This window comes from Apteryx rowi, unplaced genomic scaffold (assembly GCF_003343035.1).
Source record: "Apteryx rowi isolate R43461 unplaced genomic scaffold, aptRow1 scaffold_27, whole genome shotgun sequence".
Lineage (NCBI taxonomy): Eukaryota > Metazoa > Chordata > Aves > Apterygiformes > Apterygidae > Apteryx > Apteryx rowi.
The window spans coordinates 2,803,132-2,820,250 of NW_020449085.1; the positions used below are offsets into that span (position 1 = coordinate 2,803,132).

General features: G+C 56.8%; 2 protein-coding genes across 2 annotated transcripts; one reads left to right on the forward strand and one right to left on the reverse strand.

Moving 5' to 3' along the window:
* The first annotated feature begins 279 nt into the window (after positions 1 to 279).
* MPI (mannose phosphate isomerase) lies at positions 280 to 6,725 on the forward strand. The gene is made up of 7 exons (XM_026068192.1): positions 280 to 407; positions 878 to 1,078; positions 1,507 to 1,648; positions 2,178 to 2,360; positions 3,941 to 4,114; positions 4,433 to 4,641; positions 5,482 to 6,725. The coding sequence occupies exons 2-7, from the start codon at positions 884 to 886 to the stop codon at positions 5,698 to 5,700; spliced, it is 1,122 nt and encodes a 373-aa protein (XP_025923977.1). The 5' UTR covers positions 280 to 407; positions 878 to 883; the 3' UTR covers positions 5,701 to 6,725.
* An 874-nt stretch (positions 6,726 to 7,599) lies between these two features.
* FAM219B (family with sequence similarity 219 member B) lies at positions 7,600 to 16,323 on the reverse strand. The gene is made up of 6 exons (XM_026068381.1): positions 16,300 to 16,323; positions 16,085 to 16,187; positions 13,907 to 13,997; positions 12,654 to 12,731; positions 12,003 to 12,051; positions 7,600 to 10,954 (listed from the first exon to the last, which is right to left on the reverse strand). The coding sequence occupies exons 1-6, from the start codon at positions 16,306 to 16,308 to the stop codon at positions 10,796 to 10,798; spliced, it is 489 nt and encodes a 162-aa protein (XP_025924166.1). The 5' UTR covers positions 16,309 to 16,323; the 3' UTR covers positions 7,600 to 10,795.
* Between the last annotated feature and the right edge of the window lie 796 nt (positions 16,324 to 17,119).

Sequence of the window (17,119 nt, forward strand, 5' to 3'; positions counted from 1 at the left end):
CGGCGTCTCCCGAAACCCCCGAGTCATCATCGTCTCTGGCGGCTTAAAAGTCGCGTCCTTCCCGGCCGTCGCTGCCCGCGGGCGCCGGGGCGCGGGCGAAGGCCTCGCTCGGGGGCGGCTCGGCTGGGGGCGGCTGTCGGCGTGCGCTCCACCGGCCGGGCCGCGGACGCGGTGGCAGGGGGCTCGCGGGCTTCTTCCCTCTCGCCGCTGTTGTCCCCACGGCGGGTGGGACGGGAGGGCCGTTTCGCCCCGCGTGACTTCTCGCCCCCTTGCCCGCAGTGTTCCCCCTGTGCTGCGTGGCGCAGAGCTACGCCTGGGGCAAGGTCGGCCTGGAGAGCGAGGTGGCCAAGCTGCTGGCCAGCGGCGATCCCCTGGTGCACATAGAGCCCGAGCGGCCCTACGCCGAGGTGAGCGCCCGGCTCCTTCCCGCCCCGCGCGTCCTTCCAGGCGCCGGCGCCTGCTTTGGGAAGGGTCCTGCCCGGTGGCTGAATGCACCTGCCGGGGTCGGGAAGGGATGCGAATCCGCGGCGGGGGGAGCAGGGCCTTGTACCCACCGCGGCGGGAAGCGGGGTATCAACGTGGCGGAGGAGCAGCCCCAAGCCCGCGTGGCCCGGCCTGCGTCCAGTACCCGTCCCGAGTTCCTGCAGGTGCCTGGGCTGGGTGAAAGGAGAGAGGAGCACTTTGAGGAGCTGGTGTGACTCAGCCCCTGAGGGGAAGGCAGGAGCAGTAGCCACCTTGGCTGTATTGATTGTGTCTCGGGCCAAATGGCTTTGAGAAAAGCCAGTCATCCCCAGCGGTTCCCTTCCCGCCACCCTGCTGCCTTCCCGGCCGCGGGGAGCCGGTTACTGACGGTGGCGTCTCCTCTGCCTGTCGCCAGCTCTGGATGGGCGCACACCCCAAGGGCGACGCCGTGATCCGGGACAACCGCATCCCCCAGCAGACCTTGGGCCAGTGGATCGCGGATAACCCCGGCTGCCTGGGGGCCAAGGTCAAGGACACCTTCGATGGCCAGCTGCCTTTCCTCTTCAAAGTGCTCTCCGTCAACACAGCCCTCTCCATCCAGGCACACCCCAACAAGGTAGGAAGAGCTCTGGAAACCCTCTTGCCTTCCCACGGGAGCGCCAGGCTCCTGGCTGGGCCCCCCGGGAGCATGTACCCCGCTCTGGGGCCAGCACCCGCTCCCGTACTGCATGTCTGGGGCCTCGGAGGAGGACATGCTCCTACTGGGTTGGGTTCCCTGGTCCAAATGCAGTAGGGAGGTGAGTGCCCTGGGGTCCCTCCAGCCCGCGCTCTGTTTGCCCTGGCCCCACGCAGTTCGGCACAGCTCAGTTTGGGCTGCCAGCAGTTGGCTGTCCAGCCCAACGCGTGCCATGCCAGCCCAGCTGGGTTTGGGACACCTCAGTAAGCGTCATCTCTCGCAGAGCCCGTGTCTGGCCGACCCTGCTGGTGGGGGGAGATTTGGGGTGATGGTGGGGAAAGTCACCTGGCTCCTCTCTCCCTTTCCAGGAGCTCGCAGCGAAGCTGCACGCCCAGTTCCCCGAGCACTACCCGGACACCAACCACAAGCCGGAAATGGCCATTGCGCTGACCCCCTTTGAGGGCTTGTGCGGTTTCCGGCCCGTCGAGGAGATCGTGTCCTTCCTCCAGAGTAAGGGACGGCTGCAGGGGGAGACACCGAGGGGGGAGCCACTCTCCAGCTGGGGCGAAAGCCAAGAGAGGCGGCCTGTAAGATGGCTGTGTTGGAGGGCTGGGTTGCCCTTGTTGGCACCTTTCCTCCCTCTCCCTGGCTCCAAGCCTGCGGCAGGAGAGGGGCCCTGGCAGCAAATGGTCAGAGCGGGGCACCGGAGCATCCCGTGGCGGGGAATGCCATGGCGACTCCCTGGGACGTGGTGCCAGCGTGGGCCTGGCTGCTCGTGGCTAAGGATGGCCTGGGGCAGGGAGGGATGTGGGGCACTGTGGCACATGTGCTAAGCTACTCTGGCCTCCTTCCACGGGAGGGCAGGGGGGCCCCAGACCCTCCGGGGTGACCCAAAACGCTTCTTGGTGGCAAGACACCTTGGGAGGACCGCGGTGGGGCAGGGGCTCTGCGGCCAGGCAGGCCGGCCTCGTGGCGGCGGGAGCTGGGGGAAGAGGGACAGCCCTGCCCCAGCTCATGCTGGCGCTCGCTGTCCTCGCAGCCGTCCCCGAGTTACGGGCGCTGATCGGCGACGTGGCCGCGGAGCAGCTGGAGCGCAGCGTGAGCGACGACCCCCGCGGCGTGTCGGCCGCCCTGCGCGTCTGCTTCACCCGCATGATGAAGAGCGAGAAGAAGTTCTTCGTGGACCAGCTGAACATGCTGGTGAAGAGGATTTCCCAGGAAGGTTGGTTCTCTCCCCGGTACAGAGCGTGGCACGGGAAGCCGGGGCTGAGCGAGAGGCACCAGGCATGAGTTCCCCCGATCCTAGAGGAAGAAACACCCCAGTCGGTGCCCAGCTTGGCCGAGGCCATGTGGGGACACAGCTCCTGGAGCACCGGGCTGTCCTTGCTCTCCTCTCTTGGCTGCCTGCCAGGCTGGGACTGCAGGGACCAGAGCCTCTCTGCTCCCTGTAGCAGTCAGCCTGTACCAGATGCAGCTCCACTTGCTGGCTGCTGGCCCTCGGATGCTGTCCGGGCTAGCGAGATGGGTGTCAGGAAGGGGCTGTGGGGATGGAAGTGCAGTGCTCGGAAGCGGATGCTTGCTGCTCCCAGCTGCTGCTGGCCAGGAGGGTCCCAGGGAATTGCCAGAGCCAGCTCGAGTGGGGGAACATCTCGCCTTCTGCCGAGCTGAGTGACTCTCCCGTAGCGCCAGGCAGACGGCCCCAGAAGCGGCTGCAGCACCCCGCTCCGAGCAGGCCAGTCTCCCTGATGGGACGACGCTCCGGAAGCGCTCCCGGTCCCGAGAGCTCGGCTCTGAACCAGGCTCTGGCCTGTGGGGAATGCTATAGCCTGGGGCCAAGGCTGGTGGGCTCCAATCTCTCCTGCTCCAAGGCTTATCCAGTAAAAATAAACTGGAGGAAGCGGCTAGCCAAGGCTGGAGAGACACTTATGTATTTATAGCCACAGAATAACTGGGGAGGCGTGCGGACAATTCCTCCTGGTGCCCTCGGAGCCTGACCTGGGCAGGGGCAGCGCTGTTAACCCCTCGGGCTCTGGCTGTTTAGGCTCACCACAGTGCTTGTCGGATGGGGGTGGGATGAACTGACCGGAGCAGAGGCACACAGCTTGCCCCAGGACCCTGCTGATACCTGGCACGTCTCCTCCAAGCTGCAGGGCCTTGTTTCGAGGGAGCCTGGTGTGAAAGCTCTCTCCAGCGCGGACACAGCAGCTTGCCCCACTGCTTGCCCGTGGGGGGGGGGGGGACTATAGTTGGAGAAGGGGTGAGAATCCGCCAGGGGAATGCTTCAGGAGAGCTTCCCCCTTTCCTAGGAGGTTGGAAGTAGATGCTGTGGTTGGTAGGAATCGTGCCTGTGGCCATTCTCTCCACGGACAGGAGAGTGGAGGAGAGGCAGGCCAAGCCCTGGGGGGCCTGAGCATGGTCAGGGTGTGCGTAAGGCAGGGAGGGGGGCATGGGACTGCCCTAGATGTGCATCTCCTGGCATTAGCAGCCTCCTGGGGTGGTGGTTTGGGGGTCACAGCCCAGGCCTCCCCCTCTAGGCATTGGATCGGGATGTGGAGGGATGTGCACCATGGACAGGGGCTTGTTCTAGCCTGCAGACGCTTCTTCCTGCACATGCCCTCTGCTTCTTTGGCAGGGACAGGCTACAGGGAAGGCTGCCCTGCCCAAGGGTGCGTTTAGGGCAGAGGGAACACGGGGAGCCCCTCACCCCAGCTCCCTGCAGGACGCTGCTAGCCAGCGTTAGGGAGCCGTGACTTCAAGGTTGCCACTAACCTGGGCTTTGCTCTTGGACTCTCCCTGCTGCAGCTGCCGAAGGGAAGGACACATCGGGGAGCAACGGGGACCTGCTGCTGCGGCTGCACTCCCAGTACCCGGGAGACATCGGCTGCTTCACCATTTACTTCCTCAACCTGGTGAGGCTGGAGCCGGGGGAGGCTATGTTCCTGGGAGCCAACGAGCCACACGCCTACCTGCACGGAGGTGAGCGCTGGGGCCACCCCGCTCTTGCACTGGGAAGAGCTGCGTAGAGATGCACCTGCCGGCCCCTGGCCCCTGCGCTTGGGATGGGCATCTCTAAGCCTGGGCCACGCAGGGATCAACAGCAGAGACTGTCCCTTGCCAGGTTCTGCCTGTCACTTGTGGGTTTGCAGGGGGAGAGCCACGGTGTCTGTGGTGTCTTGCACGGTTGTGTAGGGCTGGATCCTCCTGGGATGTGCCAGAGCAGGCCCCTCAGACCAGGAGGACTCGCGGATGGGGAGGGCTCCCGGGTACGCTGACAACGAGGCCTCTTCCCTGCAGACTGCATCGAGTGCATGGCATGTTCAGACAACACCGTACGAGCTGGGCTCACCCCGAAGTTCATCGACGTGCTCACCTTGTGCGAGATGCTCAACTACACGCCGGCACCCAGCAGCTCCAAGATCTTCCCTGCTACGCAGAGCCAGCTCGATCCYAGCGTCTACCTCTACGACCCGCCTGTGCCAGACTTCACGATCATGAGGATAGAGGTGAGTGGCGAAGGGGCCCGGACAGCAGCGTAACAGGGAGGTGGGCAGGAGGGAAACCAGGCCCGACGGCATTATAGGAGTATTTATCTTCCAGCAGTGCAGTTGCAGACTGTATTGGCAGTGGCTGGGTGGAACAGACATGAGTGTCCTGGAYGACTTATAAAACTCTGCTGACCTGTGCAGCAGCTGGGAGCCAGGGAAGCAGGGCAAACTGGCTCTGCAAGGAGCTTAACCCTGGTTTGGGGATTCTAGTAGTGGTACTTAGGGTGATGTGTGCAGGAGAGATCACAGGGTCAAAGGGAAGCTTGCTGGAARCTTGCATCCTTCCCACCTTGCCAGTTAGAGCTGGAAAGGATTATTGGGTTCCTCCAAAATGGCCAACTTGGAGCTAAAAAACGGGCTGCCCTGTGATGCTGCATAGAGATCCCAAAGCACGTGGCTAGGTGATGATCCAGTGTCCATCCCACAACCAGCTGGTCTGCTGAGGTGGCCTCTTGGGACACCTTCTGCCTGTCCCCATGCCAGGGCTGCTGTTTGCTTCCTGCTGTATTGGCCTTTGCGAAACCAGTCTGCTTTGGGGACACAAGGGACACCAGCTTTTCCACATCTTGGCTATGCTCTTTGTGCTCAGTAGATCTTGGTGCTGCTTGTAGCCTGGGGTTTCCTTGGTGTCCTCCGCTAACCTGTGAGCTGAGGGCCCTTGGGCTGCCACAGGCACACGCGGGGTGGCCCAGGTGCAGCAGGCAGAGCCTGCAGGGTGAGAACAGGGGCAACCAGCTCTCTGAAGAGAAGAAAAGCTGCAGGAGGAGTTCCAAGCCACAGTGACTGTTTTCATTGCAGATTCCTTCCTCTATCAAGCTGTACCTTGTCTCTGCTGTGGACTCTGCTAGCATCTTGCTGGTGATCCAAGGAATGGCTGTAGGTACCTCCACAGCCGCAGCGTCTGAAATGACTCTGCGTCGTGGCTCTGTGCTGTTCATCTCTGCCAACGAGAGCATCTCCCTCCACCTCTCCTCGCCAGATGGGATGCTGCTCTTCCGGGCCTGCTGCCTCCTCTGAGTGGGGACCCCAGGACACCTCCCCTGCAGCGACTCCACTTTAGAGTAGATAGAAACTGGCCTGGGCAAAGTAGGCTTGCCAGGTTGGGTGTTAGCTTGAAAGTTGCCCCTTAATCCACTATTAAACCCAAAGTAGCCTGCACTCAATTTGTACAAAAAGCAATTTCACACTCACCCTCTGGCTTCTGAATCGACTCCTTGATCATGGCCCAGAGCAAAGGGGCRAGGAAGAACCTCTCCCTTCGTAGCTTTGTAACCACATCCCTGTGTGCGTGGGGTGGGGGTGTCCCCTTCGCATCACGCCCCGCAGGGCCAGTACTTACCAGTGCTGCTAATGCCATACGGCAATTTTTTTCTCCCTCTTGCTGAAAAGCAGCAGGGAGACATGAGATCTGTGCCCCTGGTCTCAAGAGAAGTCCTTACCTGGTGCTGGAGAGCAGCACCTTTGCCCGTCTTGTAGGGACGTTCTGCTGCTTGCCCATGCAAATGTGATGCTGAGGTTTTCTCCAGGGAGGAGAGAGGAGAACTGGGGCTGCAGTAGGGCTTAGTTAGACCTGACTTTATCGAAAGTGCTTTGGGAGACTGCAGGCAGGGAGAGTGGCTCGGCCGGTGCCGGGGGAGTGTTTATTCGCTATCCCTCTGCGCTGCACATCACTGCCTAGTGCTGACAACTAACTGTGAAACGCCTAATTCTCATCTAAAGGAGGGGTGCGATCACATCGGGCACCTCCTAGCTCTCGCCAGCACCCAGGCGTGTTGCGCAGAGCCGTGCTGCAGCAGGGGAAGGCAGGGCTGGAGGACAGCCGCCCGGGGCGGCGGGTATGGTGGGTGGGCACGCTCCTGGGTGTTTGGTGTTCTTACCATGCCTGATCGCTTGTCGGCAGTCATGTAAGCTGTGCGTCCCCTTCCCCGTCTGTAAAAGGGAAAAGGCACAGCCCTACTTTCACAGGGGGGTGTGAAGCTGAACRTTTGGAGATCCTCAGATGAACGGTGCTATGAATAAAGTGATAACTTTGTCCTGAGTCACAGGGAAGCATTGCGTACTGAGCGGCCGGAGAACGGGGACGAGCCACGGTGTCTGCCTGCTACAGCTGCRAGCGTAGAAGGGATCAGATAAAGCAAGAGGAAAATTCACTTCCGCTGTAAAAGCGGGCGAGCGCTGAAGCAGGAGCAGAGCGCTGCCGTCCTTGCTCCTCAGCCTGCCCTGCACCCTCTGCAGTGGGGACCGACCTGCGTCCCCCCGCCTTGGGCCGGAGGACAGGGAGCCCTGGCTCRGGCTCCCTCCAGCCCAGCCAGGCCCTGGGTGCAGAGTTGTGCAAGGCCATTTGGCTCTGCAAAAGCAGTTCGTAGACAGGAAGAGGGGACTGTGGGCAGTGGCAGCCTGTGCCTGCCTTCCCCTGGCTCGGGCTGGCACCCTGAGAGGCAGGCAGGCAGGGCTGAAGGTGGAGGTGACCTTTCCTGTACAACGTAGCCCTCTGCTACGGCTGCTGCCCGCCCTGCTTCCCCCTCAGCGGTGCTATAAATTGCACAGCCAGGGGCAAGGTGTGACGTGACAGCTTTGCACTGTAACAGGACACCAAAGCAACAAGACCCGGGCAGTTGTAAAAAGGAAAACTGGATCACTCCGGAGAACGCAGGAAGCACTGGGGCTGCTCTCCTCCCTGCTCCGGAAACCTCCCCTCTCTGCCTGCACTCTCCCACCTCGGCTGCCTATGGGACCGAGTAAGCAATGGGAGAAGGGAGCCAGGGAAAGACCCAGCCCAAGTCCTGGGCTGCTGGGTCGCAGCTCAGCAGGGCCCAGAGCAGCTCAAACCAGCTGCAGGTTTAGTGAACCAGTTCCTTAACTGCCAGCCAGGACCCTTTCATTCATGCAGCTCCCGGCCAGAGCAATAACGCATGCTTTGAGTAACAAGATCCAGTTTATTAAGTGCTTCCTTCAGCAAGGAATATACAAAAAACAGTTCAGTTCTCTAGACATCAAGTATTTAAACAAGGTTTCTTTATAAGAAGCTGATTGTCCTCTATACAGTACAGCTGGACCATGATTTAAGGCAGCTTTTTAAACTCATACCAGATAGACTCCCCAGACTGTTCCTGCCCCAAAATCACACACAAAATGACTGACCTGGGCACAGCTGATACTGAGAGGTGCTGCAGCCTGCACTGGAGCCACAGCTCCCTCCTACTGCCTTGGGAGCTCACTAGCATTAAAGCAGGTTTGGGAAGAACCGGAACAAGCTATGAGCTAAAACCAGACTGACCAGGAAGTCGACTTCCCCTGCCCTGGAGAGCTGAGATTAAGATCCTGAGGTTTAGCAGGTGAGCACAATGTTTTTCAACTCCCTGTTTCAATAAAGTGAAGGCAAGTCACAGGTTAAATATGCAAAAGGAGTCAGCCCCCAAAACACACATCCTACTCACAAGCTGCACGGCCCCGTAGCACCAACAAGAAGACATCCTTTGTAAGCCCTTCCCTTGCGCCAAATCAGCATGCTGACCACAACACGCTTCTGCTTGCTACATACTACAGTAAGGCAGCAGGTTTCCAGGTGGAAAACCCAAATCTGCTATAGTCCAAGCAGTTAGTGCAACGCTGTGTTTTTCTGCCTCCGAGAGCRGCACGCGGCCCTTGCCGAGGGCTGCCCTGTAAGGAAGGGAAGGGAAAGAGAAGGTCGAGCTTGGCTGCACTGCTCTGGGGCTGCAGCTGGGAAGGGGCCCAAGGGGAAAAAACATAAATCACTTCATAAATACAGCACACGGGCTTCATCAGGCAAGGACAGAAGCAGCAGCAGCAGATGGCGCGTGTGCCAGGCGGGCCGTCAGCAGCACCACACGCTGCTCTCAAGCCCCCACTTAAGCCAGGATGCAGCAGTCGCTGCCACTGTAGCGTTGCCGCAATGGGTGAGCGACCCACGCACTGTCCCCGCTTCGCATCCTCACACCTGCCATCCTCACATCCACGACCCCGAACAGCAGCGATACAGACGGACAAGTGTTCCCCGTGATGGGCACCACGCTGCGGACACAAAGACCCGGGAGCTACAGCCTACAGCTGCTAACAAAAACAAAAAAACAAAAAAACGAAAAACCCAGACAGATCTACAGAGATATTGCACAGCTTCATCCCTTTCTGTGAGTATCTAATAAGAAAGAAAAAACATATATTCCAGCACAAAGCAGGCAGAGCTTGGCATCAGCCCTGGTCACCCTCCTCCACAACACAGACCCACTACAAAGAATAACTGCTCATGTCTGAGGGACGACCAGGCCAAGCAGAGCCGTTTCAACAGCTACGTTCACCCTGGCAGGGCAGGGAAACAGCGCAGACACGGAGTGCTGAGGGACGTTACTCTGAAGCTGGGTTGTTTCAAATTTGACTTTTTATGGACAGATGGAGGACCACAGCAAGCTGTCCCCTCATAAGGGTCAGCAATCTGTGGCTTGGGAGCACTCTGGATGCTTGCTCCAGCACGGCAAGTGACCCAGGACAGCATCGGTAGCAGCTTCCCAGTGCTCCTACCAAAGAGCAGGACGGACGCACTCCCAGAGGTGCATCTGTTGTGCTCATCTGACAGCGACAATATGACCAAGCAGAGAATAAATAAATATCCCAAAGAGAGTTTTAAGAAAACTCAACAGACTGAAGTTACATCTCTGTTCTAGTCTGCCTTCCCACAGTCACAACTGGCCCTGGACTCCCTCAAACTCCTGAGTAAGTAGAGAGAAACGACGGCTTTGGAAAGCACAGAGATCCCAGAGGAGTTACTCCAACACCATGTACCAGTGGTCCAGTCAGACTGCCATGAATCAACCACATAACTGGTCCCTCCAAGATGTGGAAAGCAGGGAAGTTCTCAGCAGACAATGCAGTAACTTCTAGTGCATATAACAAACGCGAGTGCTTAGAGCTCTGGAGCCTGCCTCGGTCTGCTCCGTTCGGTTTCCTCCTATCTTATCTTCTTAGCATCCACCACTGCACTGTCCTCCCTCATCCTTCGGAGCAGCAATCTTTGGTTCAGATCAGCAYGTCCAGGCTTTGGGAGAAGGCAACCCAGCAGCAATTACAAGCAGCATTAAACGCATTCATTAGGCAGCTCTCCTCCAGCAGCACTTCCCGAGCGCTCTGCCAGCCTTTGCTGCCCTCTGTGGTTTGGCCTCACCCAGCCAGGGAGGAGAGGTAACTGCGCTGAGCACAAAATAAATAAATAGAAAAGGTTCCTTCGGTCCCCCCCGCAGGGCAAGAAAAGGCTAGGGCCCRGCCGCAGGAGAGTTCCTTAATCCTCTGTCTTCACAGCCGACGGGTGGGCTGGCAGGTCCTGCACAACAGCAGTGCAACCCCACCACCAACACAACCTCCGAGGGAGGGAGGTCCGGGAAAGGGCAACTAATGCTTGTAGTTAAGACCCCCACTAAAAATGAACTGCAGAAGGACAAAGCAGGGGAGCTCCTGAAGGGCTGAAGCAACACACAGGCCAACCGAGCCAGGGCAGTCAGCTCACAAACAGCTTATTCCAGCATGGAATTTCACTTCTCCTTTGCTCATGTGCCAGGCCCTGGGGTCCTGCTGTGAACAGGTCTCKGGGGAGACACAGGAGCCCCTCACTGCAGCACCCGCAGGCTGCGGTTCAGGGCAAATGCCAGATCCTAATTCCCAGGCACGGCAGATTGAAGGAAGGAAAGAGCAGGCCAGGCAACCCAGCGCGTGTTCGCTGCTGCTGTCCATATTCCTGCCCCCATCAGTGTGAGCTCCACGCTCTTTCCCTTTACACCCCTTGAGGAGGCCACCTGCCTTCTGCCTCTTTTCTCCCCGCCTCAGCTAGCTAAGAGCTTCTCATGCCTGGCAAAGTGAGAAGTCCCATCCAGGCAGGCTGAACGACGCTGTGCAATCTCTCTGTTATATTGCTATGTGTAACAAAAAGTAGTTTTGCGTTGGTCAGCTGCTGCCGCTCACCAAGAGCAGCAGCGCAGCAGTGTAGCAGCATTCAGTTTTTGAGCCACTGTCCCGGTGCGGGACACTGACACCCACAAACATCCCAAAGGACAAAGAAGAAAGTGCTGGCTTACGACCTGTGCTGCGCAACCCGGCCGAGCAGCGCCTACTGGATCACGCAGGAGAGAGAGTCTCCAAAACAACACGGGCAAGAAGAGGAGGCAACGGGTTTAGGGGGGATGAGATCCAGGTCTTCGTCATCCGGGACCTCGTCTAGATGGTACCCGTCCTGCAGCAGCTGCCGGCTCAGATCCTGGTTCACCTGCTGGGTGGGGGCAGAGGAGACAAAGCTGTTGGAACGTGTCGGCACAGCAGGAAAACCCGAGCCGAAGCACTGGCTGGTGCAGTGGCAGCAGAAACGTTCCCTGTGCTATGTGACGCCTGATCAATGCTCCAGGCCCAGCGCCTGTCAGTCAGTGTTACTTGCATTCCTGTTAATGCGACTGTGGCAGGACACTGACCCCTGCGTGTGACAGCTCAGAGGTGAACAGAGGGAGAGGACTGAAGCACCAGCTGCCGGAGAGTGACTGAACAGAGCCAAAGCCCAGCAGATTTTAGGTTAGTCTGTGTGACCTCAAAAACTAGCTGGATTATTACAGCAATTAGAAGCAGGGTTGTAACCTCCAGAAGTTCGCAAACCTCTAACTGAAAGCAAAAGAATAGTTAAAATTCAGGTCCCAAGGCCAGCCCCACRCACTCCCACAGAAGGCAGGACTGCAAAAAAAAATAAAAAATAAAGAGCACCGAGTTCTCCCTTCAGGCCTGCTACCAGCAGCTTCACACAAGGAAAAGCACCACAGCCAGAGCAGAGAAGACAAGCAAAAGACCAAAGATCTCCAGCTCCTGGGCTGCAGCACCCTGCAACTCCTTCCTCGCAAACCAAGCTCATCAGCTGCAGCGCTTTGGAGTCTGGAAGGAGACGATGCTTCAGGCACAAAGGATGAAGCATTAAAATACAACTGGCACCAGCAGAAGGGAGCTTTATGCATCTCTTTTTGCAGCCTGAATATCAAGCAGCAACAGCAGCTGTTTGCAAAGCAGACTGATGAGCTTCAGCTAACGCTCCAGGCTGAAGGGGACACTCACACAGCAAGAGCGGGTTTGGCAAGGCAACAGCCCCTTGCTCTTACTGTCAGGGCTGTACCTGAACAGAGCAGTGACAATCCTGGGTTTATCACTGCCATTGCTCTTCAGCACCCAGAACAGAGGGGTACACTTAACTCCACTCTCTGTGCAGAGCTCAGACGTGTAACTGGGGCAAGGAAGCCTATAGGAACCATACGGTCAGATAGGAGTGAAACACCTCGACTTGCCTCAGCRGAAGAGTAGCCAGAGGAACATCTTGATTCCAGCTCCCCGTCACTAAGAGAAGAAGGCAACAGTCAGAGCGAGCCAGAGGTGTGGAGCGCGTAACTCACTGCTGCACTGGCTCTGAAAGCACAGGGCTACATGTCGGCTTGGCAGGGAAGCTCTGTCTTTACTTGGATGACCAGACAAGGGAATCTCCAAACAAAGGGAGCTGACAGCATAATCCCAAAGGATTCAAGGGCAGAGTCATCTGTTAAATTTGGGACAATAGAAGTATTTCACTGCTCATAGGTGTCTGATCCAATCGGTGATGCATCTTTATACTCCTTGCTCTGCAAGTGACAAGGCAAATCAATCACACAAAAGGTGAGGGATTTTTTTATCTGTAGGTTTACAGATAGCAGTAAACAACTGCTTTTCAGGACACATCAGCTCCTCTGACTTGGCAGAGCCTACTCAGCTCCCTTAGTCCCTTTCTCTTCAGCAAATCTCAGCATAGAGAAGGGCCACCACATTTTTCAAATCCATTAATCTCTTCCATGCTGAGGACAGCATGAGCACGCAGCGGGCTCAGACTCAACACGCAGTACACAGTCAGCAGCCTGTAAAAACACCTACCCAAAAGCACAAGCGTGGGATATACACGGAGCTCTCACCTGTCTGAATCGAGGGATACCAAGTGTTCGTCTGCTGTCTGGCTGAGAGCTGTGTAGCCCTTGTTAAACTTCACCGACCTGCAGAAAAGCAGGCAAGTGAGCCCACAACACACTCTTTGCTGTGGAAATATAGTCACAGACCTGACGGACTGAGGAGCGAGAGCAGGAATCCCTGGGCTAGATGCTGGGCACGTCCTCTCCCACCTACCTGCTAAGCTATGCCTCCCTCATCAGACACCATCCAGGGGCACTACCGGCTGGGAATGAACTCCSTCTCTAAGCTCTCTGCTCAGGCTAGCTGCCCAAATCCTTAACACCGGCCCATCTCCAAGACAAAGAGAAGAAATACAGACCCTGGTAGAACAATTCCCAACTTCTGCATATGGATTGCTGACTGCGGTGCAGCCTTTCTCAGCCCTGCAACTCCCTTATTCCGAATCAGGTTCCCACAGCCTGATGTTTGCTGCAGTGGAAAGCACCCTTAGCGAGCAGGAATGACTTTGTGCACTAGGTTACCAGCCACCAGCTACATCATCATAACCAGGCCCAGAGGCAGCCCTAGCCTGCCCCAAGCAAGATGTATTCTGCTGGCTTCCCCACCTCCCCCGAGGCTCAGCCTACCTGGCAGTCAAGGCCAGCTATGAAAACACAGTTGTTCCTGGCTCCTAGACTGTCGCTCGCTGGCCCGCCGTAACTAGCAGCATGTTGGTCAGGTGCTCGCACCCTTGGTCTACACCATTTACATACGTTATGAAAGCTGAAGAGAGGACTCAGTCTAAGGGGAGGGTGCAGGGAGGATGGGGAGCRATACAAAGTTCTCTCTGCTTTTAGCACACCAGGGCCTCACTACATCCCAATCCAGGGACGTTTCCGAAGCATCTCATGCTCACACAGAGAGGAAGCAGCCAGGGCGGCAGCAATGTGCTCAGCCCCGAGCTGGAGGCACCGTCTCTAGCAAGAGGCAGTTCAGCCCCCAGCCCAAGGCTGCCAACGCACCAGTGCAATTCCAGCTTGAGAAGTGCTACATTTTGTATCAGACGCAAACYGGGAACAGGGTGAAGACACCAACATCTCAGATGGGCTGCTGCTGACTGCTCTACAAGGCTTTCGCTTACTGCATACCTGGGTCAGATCAGGACCAGGTGCCCACACACCACAGTCCTGAACTCTGTTCTTAACCCTCCGAAGTGCCCCGTCTCACAAGCGCATGTAAAAATACGTCTTGGTAAAAGTAAGAGAAAATGAGGTCAGACCTTTTAGCTGGTGGCTTTGGTTGGTGCGGAGCGGTTCCCCCCAGCAGGCCTTGCCTTCGCAGCACCGCCTTCGCCAGCTCTCGCTGCCGCTCTGAAAACCAAACAAGGGGTCAGAGCTGCAGGTGTCCAAGGGTCCCGCGGTCCTTCGGGGGGCATCGCAGGGCACCCTCAGGAGAGCACGGCTGCCTTGCAGCGCCCTTCACAGGCAATTCCAAACTTTAGTTCCACCGTGTCTATTCCTATCGCTTTGACGGGCTGAAAGAAGCAGTTGATCTTGCTGCCCATGTGTGCAGACTGCACACGGCAGGGCTGGGGTGAGCTTAGTTTAAAGGCACTCTAATTCCATCCTAACTCTCTCTGCTCCAGGAGTGAACACCACCAAACTGGAAAAAAAACCTACAAAAGCATCTAATGTCAACAACAGAAGTACATCGGCTAGCATGAAAACCTACGCCACCCTCAAACACTTCCTGGTACAAAACCAATCCTCTTTCATACCAAGCCTGAGAGCATTTCAGACTGGGAGAGGCCAGTTCTGCCAGCGGCAGCCCTCTGGGGATATTCCCCATCGCCAGCCCAAACGGAGCTGTTGGCAAAGCACCGGCCCTCCGGTGAGCAGCCGGCACCTCACCGGGGCGGGACGGGACGGAGAGCCCCAGGCCCGCAAGCTGAACTCTGTAACGCTGGGGATATCAGCAACAGTGGTGTGAACCAAAGCTGGGAACAAGCAGAGCGCAGGTGTGGATCCGGTATCACACGTTCCTGCGACTCCGCCTGCCCGGGGGGAGCAATCCAGCTTGGGGCCATCTGTCCCAAGGCCTCTCAGCCTCTGCTCCGTGCAAGAGCAGAAAGTCACCTGCAGAACGAAGCCTGTAAAACCCCACGTGCATCCAAGCTTCCGAACGGCTGGAGGCAGGTGGCAACGCCCGCCCTGGGGCACAGTCCAGGGCTGGCTCCCAGCTGCTGCGAGCGCCCAGTTAAAGTGCTTGCAGCGTTAACAGCACACGCAGTTCTGTGAAGCAATGCAGTCGCATTTATGAGGAGCTAAACTCTTCATCATCCAGACTCCCAGCAGCCAGGCATGAAGGGACAGAGAACAGTCAGTGGATTTGGTTTCCTTTCCCATCAGAAGGCCAGACAACACTGGCTGAAAGACAAGGAATGCTGGTCTGAGCGACCAAAAGCAGGCCTAAATTTAGCAGCGCTTCATTTACAAAGTCTGTGGGCTCTTGATGAGACCAGGGTTAGAGTCAGCTAGCTATGGGGCCAGGAGGAAAAGCTGTCTGATGGGCATTACCATTCAGAGCCCTCAAATCTGCAAACCTTACAGAGAGTGAGACACCAGGCAAGAGGGCAGACACTACCACTGGATTTTCAAGATATTTCTGCTCTGTTAAGCCCACCCTTGCTAGATACTCATGCTCTGAAACCTTCTCAAGCATTATGAGGAGCCTCAGGCTAGTCAATGCTCAGAACAACAATCCCTTCCCTGATAACTTAACAGCACCATTCTGGAGCAAGAATTAGCTGTCGGCCAGTGGGGCTAGCTGGCCAGGCCGAGCAAGAGAACAGGGGGAAGCTGTATTTATTCTAAGTTATTTGGCTGCAGAAATTCCAATCCCGTCAAAGCTGAAGAACCCAGTAAGCATTTTTTTCCACCTAAAGAAAAATAGCAGTTTGTAACATCAGAGCAAAAGAGGCTTCTCCTTAGCTGGCACATGCAATTACCAAGCAGTGCAATTTCAACTGCTTCTTTCTCCACAACGCAAGCTCTGCAAGGGACAGGGATAACCATCAACTGCTTCTACTTAAAAACATCGCTTAAGTCATTACTGAGACAGAATAAAGCATCCCACAGAGGTCTGGGGACTGGGGGTTTTGTCCACAGCAGAGGCAAGGAGCAGGCGTCACTAGCTTCTGCTCTGCCTCGGACATGAGCTACTCTCCCCAGCAGGCACGCAGCTCTGGATGGACCAAAGCCCATTTTAAGGCAGCAGATGCTTTGGGGAGACAACATCTGCCAAGACCCAGGTTCATTTCACCAGACGGCCAAGGAATAATGACACTTCCAGTCAGCGAGGACCAGGGCTAGGACCGTGCTGCGAGGCAGAGGCGAGAGGCGCACACGTCTCCCCTCATCTCGGCAGAGTCCCTGCAGGGACACAGACCGTCACTTACGCAGCTTGGCGTGAATGGAGGGCGGCTTGCTCACGATGTACGGTCCCCTTTTCTCCACCGCATCTGCCTGCCTGCTCATCCTCTTGCTTTCTGTTCGAATCAGCTAAAAAGGAAAAGAAGGAAACTTAGCAGCTCCTCTCCACAGGGACAAAGTAAACTAGAGTCATCTCAAAGAGCATCCGGCCTCGGTTATTCTTCGGCACCCTTAAACATACAGTCAACATGGCAACCTTCGCTCACGCCAGCGTAAGAGAGTTGAAAGGGGCAGACTCCTCCGCCGTGACTGCTGCTGAACGCAGAGACAGAAGAAGGAATAAGCAGATCTATTAGCAGATGAAGGGATTACTCTGAAATACTGATGCTAAATTAAAGGCACACATGGTGACTGTCAGTTCCTTTGCAAGCCTGTCTCCAGTAATAGAGACAAGGGAAGATGGGATGGAAGAGATTTAACTGTTATGTTGTCAGGGTCAACAAACAAAAAACAGGGATATTTTATTTTAACCTGCAGGTTTTGAGCCTTTCAAGCTTCTSCCCATGCTGTAAGATTTCCATATAAAAACACATCATTAAAATGAAAGCAGAGTCAAACAATCACGTTTCAAAGGCCAGGCTTTAAGAAAAAGCCTCCCGCCTGCTGAAAGCATTTATCATCAAGAAGATACGGCACTACCAAATGTTAAAAACCTCTACAAAAATAATAGGTACTAAAGCAGAGGAATAGTCAGAAAACAACACAGGCGGGGAGCCAGCGCACGAGAAACAAAGAATTAAGCAGTTAATGAAGAAAGGAGGCACAGAAACCCCGGTGATGGGCGCAGAACCCAGCGGGGATCAGCAGCGCTGGGGCCGCGAGCCAGAACTAGCCGCGCCACGCGGGAGTAACGCGGGCGCTGGAAGTCTGGCCCACCGAAAGCAGCAGCAGCGGCGTTAATCACGCGTGCGGCAAACGCGCGGCTCCCGCGAGCGCCGGCAGCGCCGGAGGGCAGCGAGCAGCGCGGGCGGGGACGCGCCCGCCGCCGCCGCCGCCGCCGG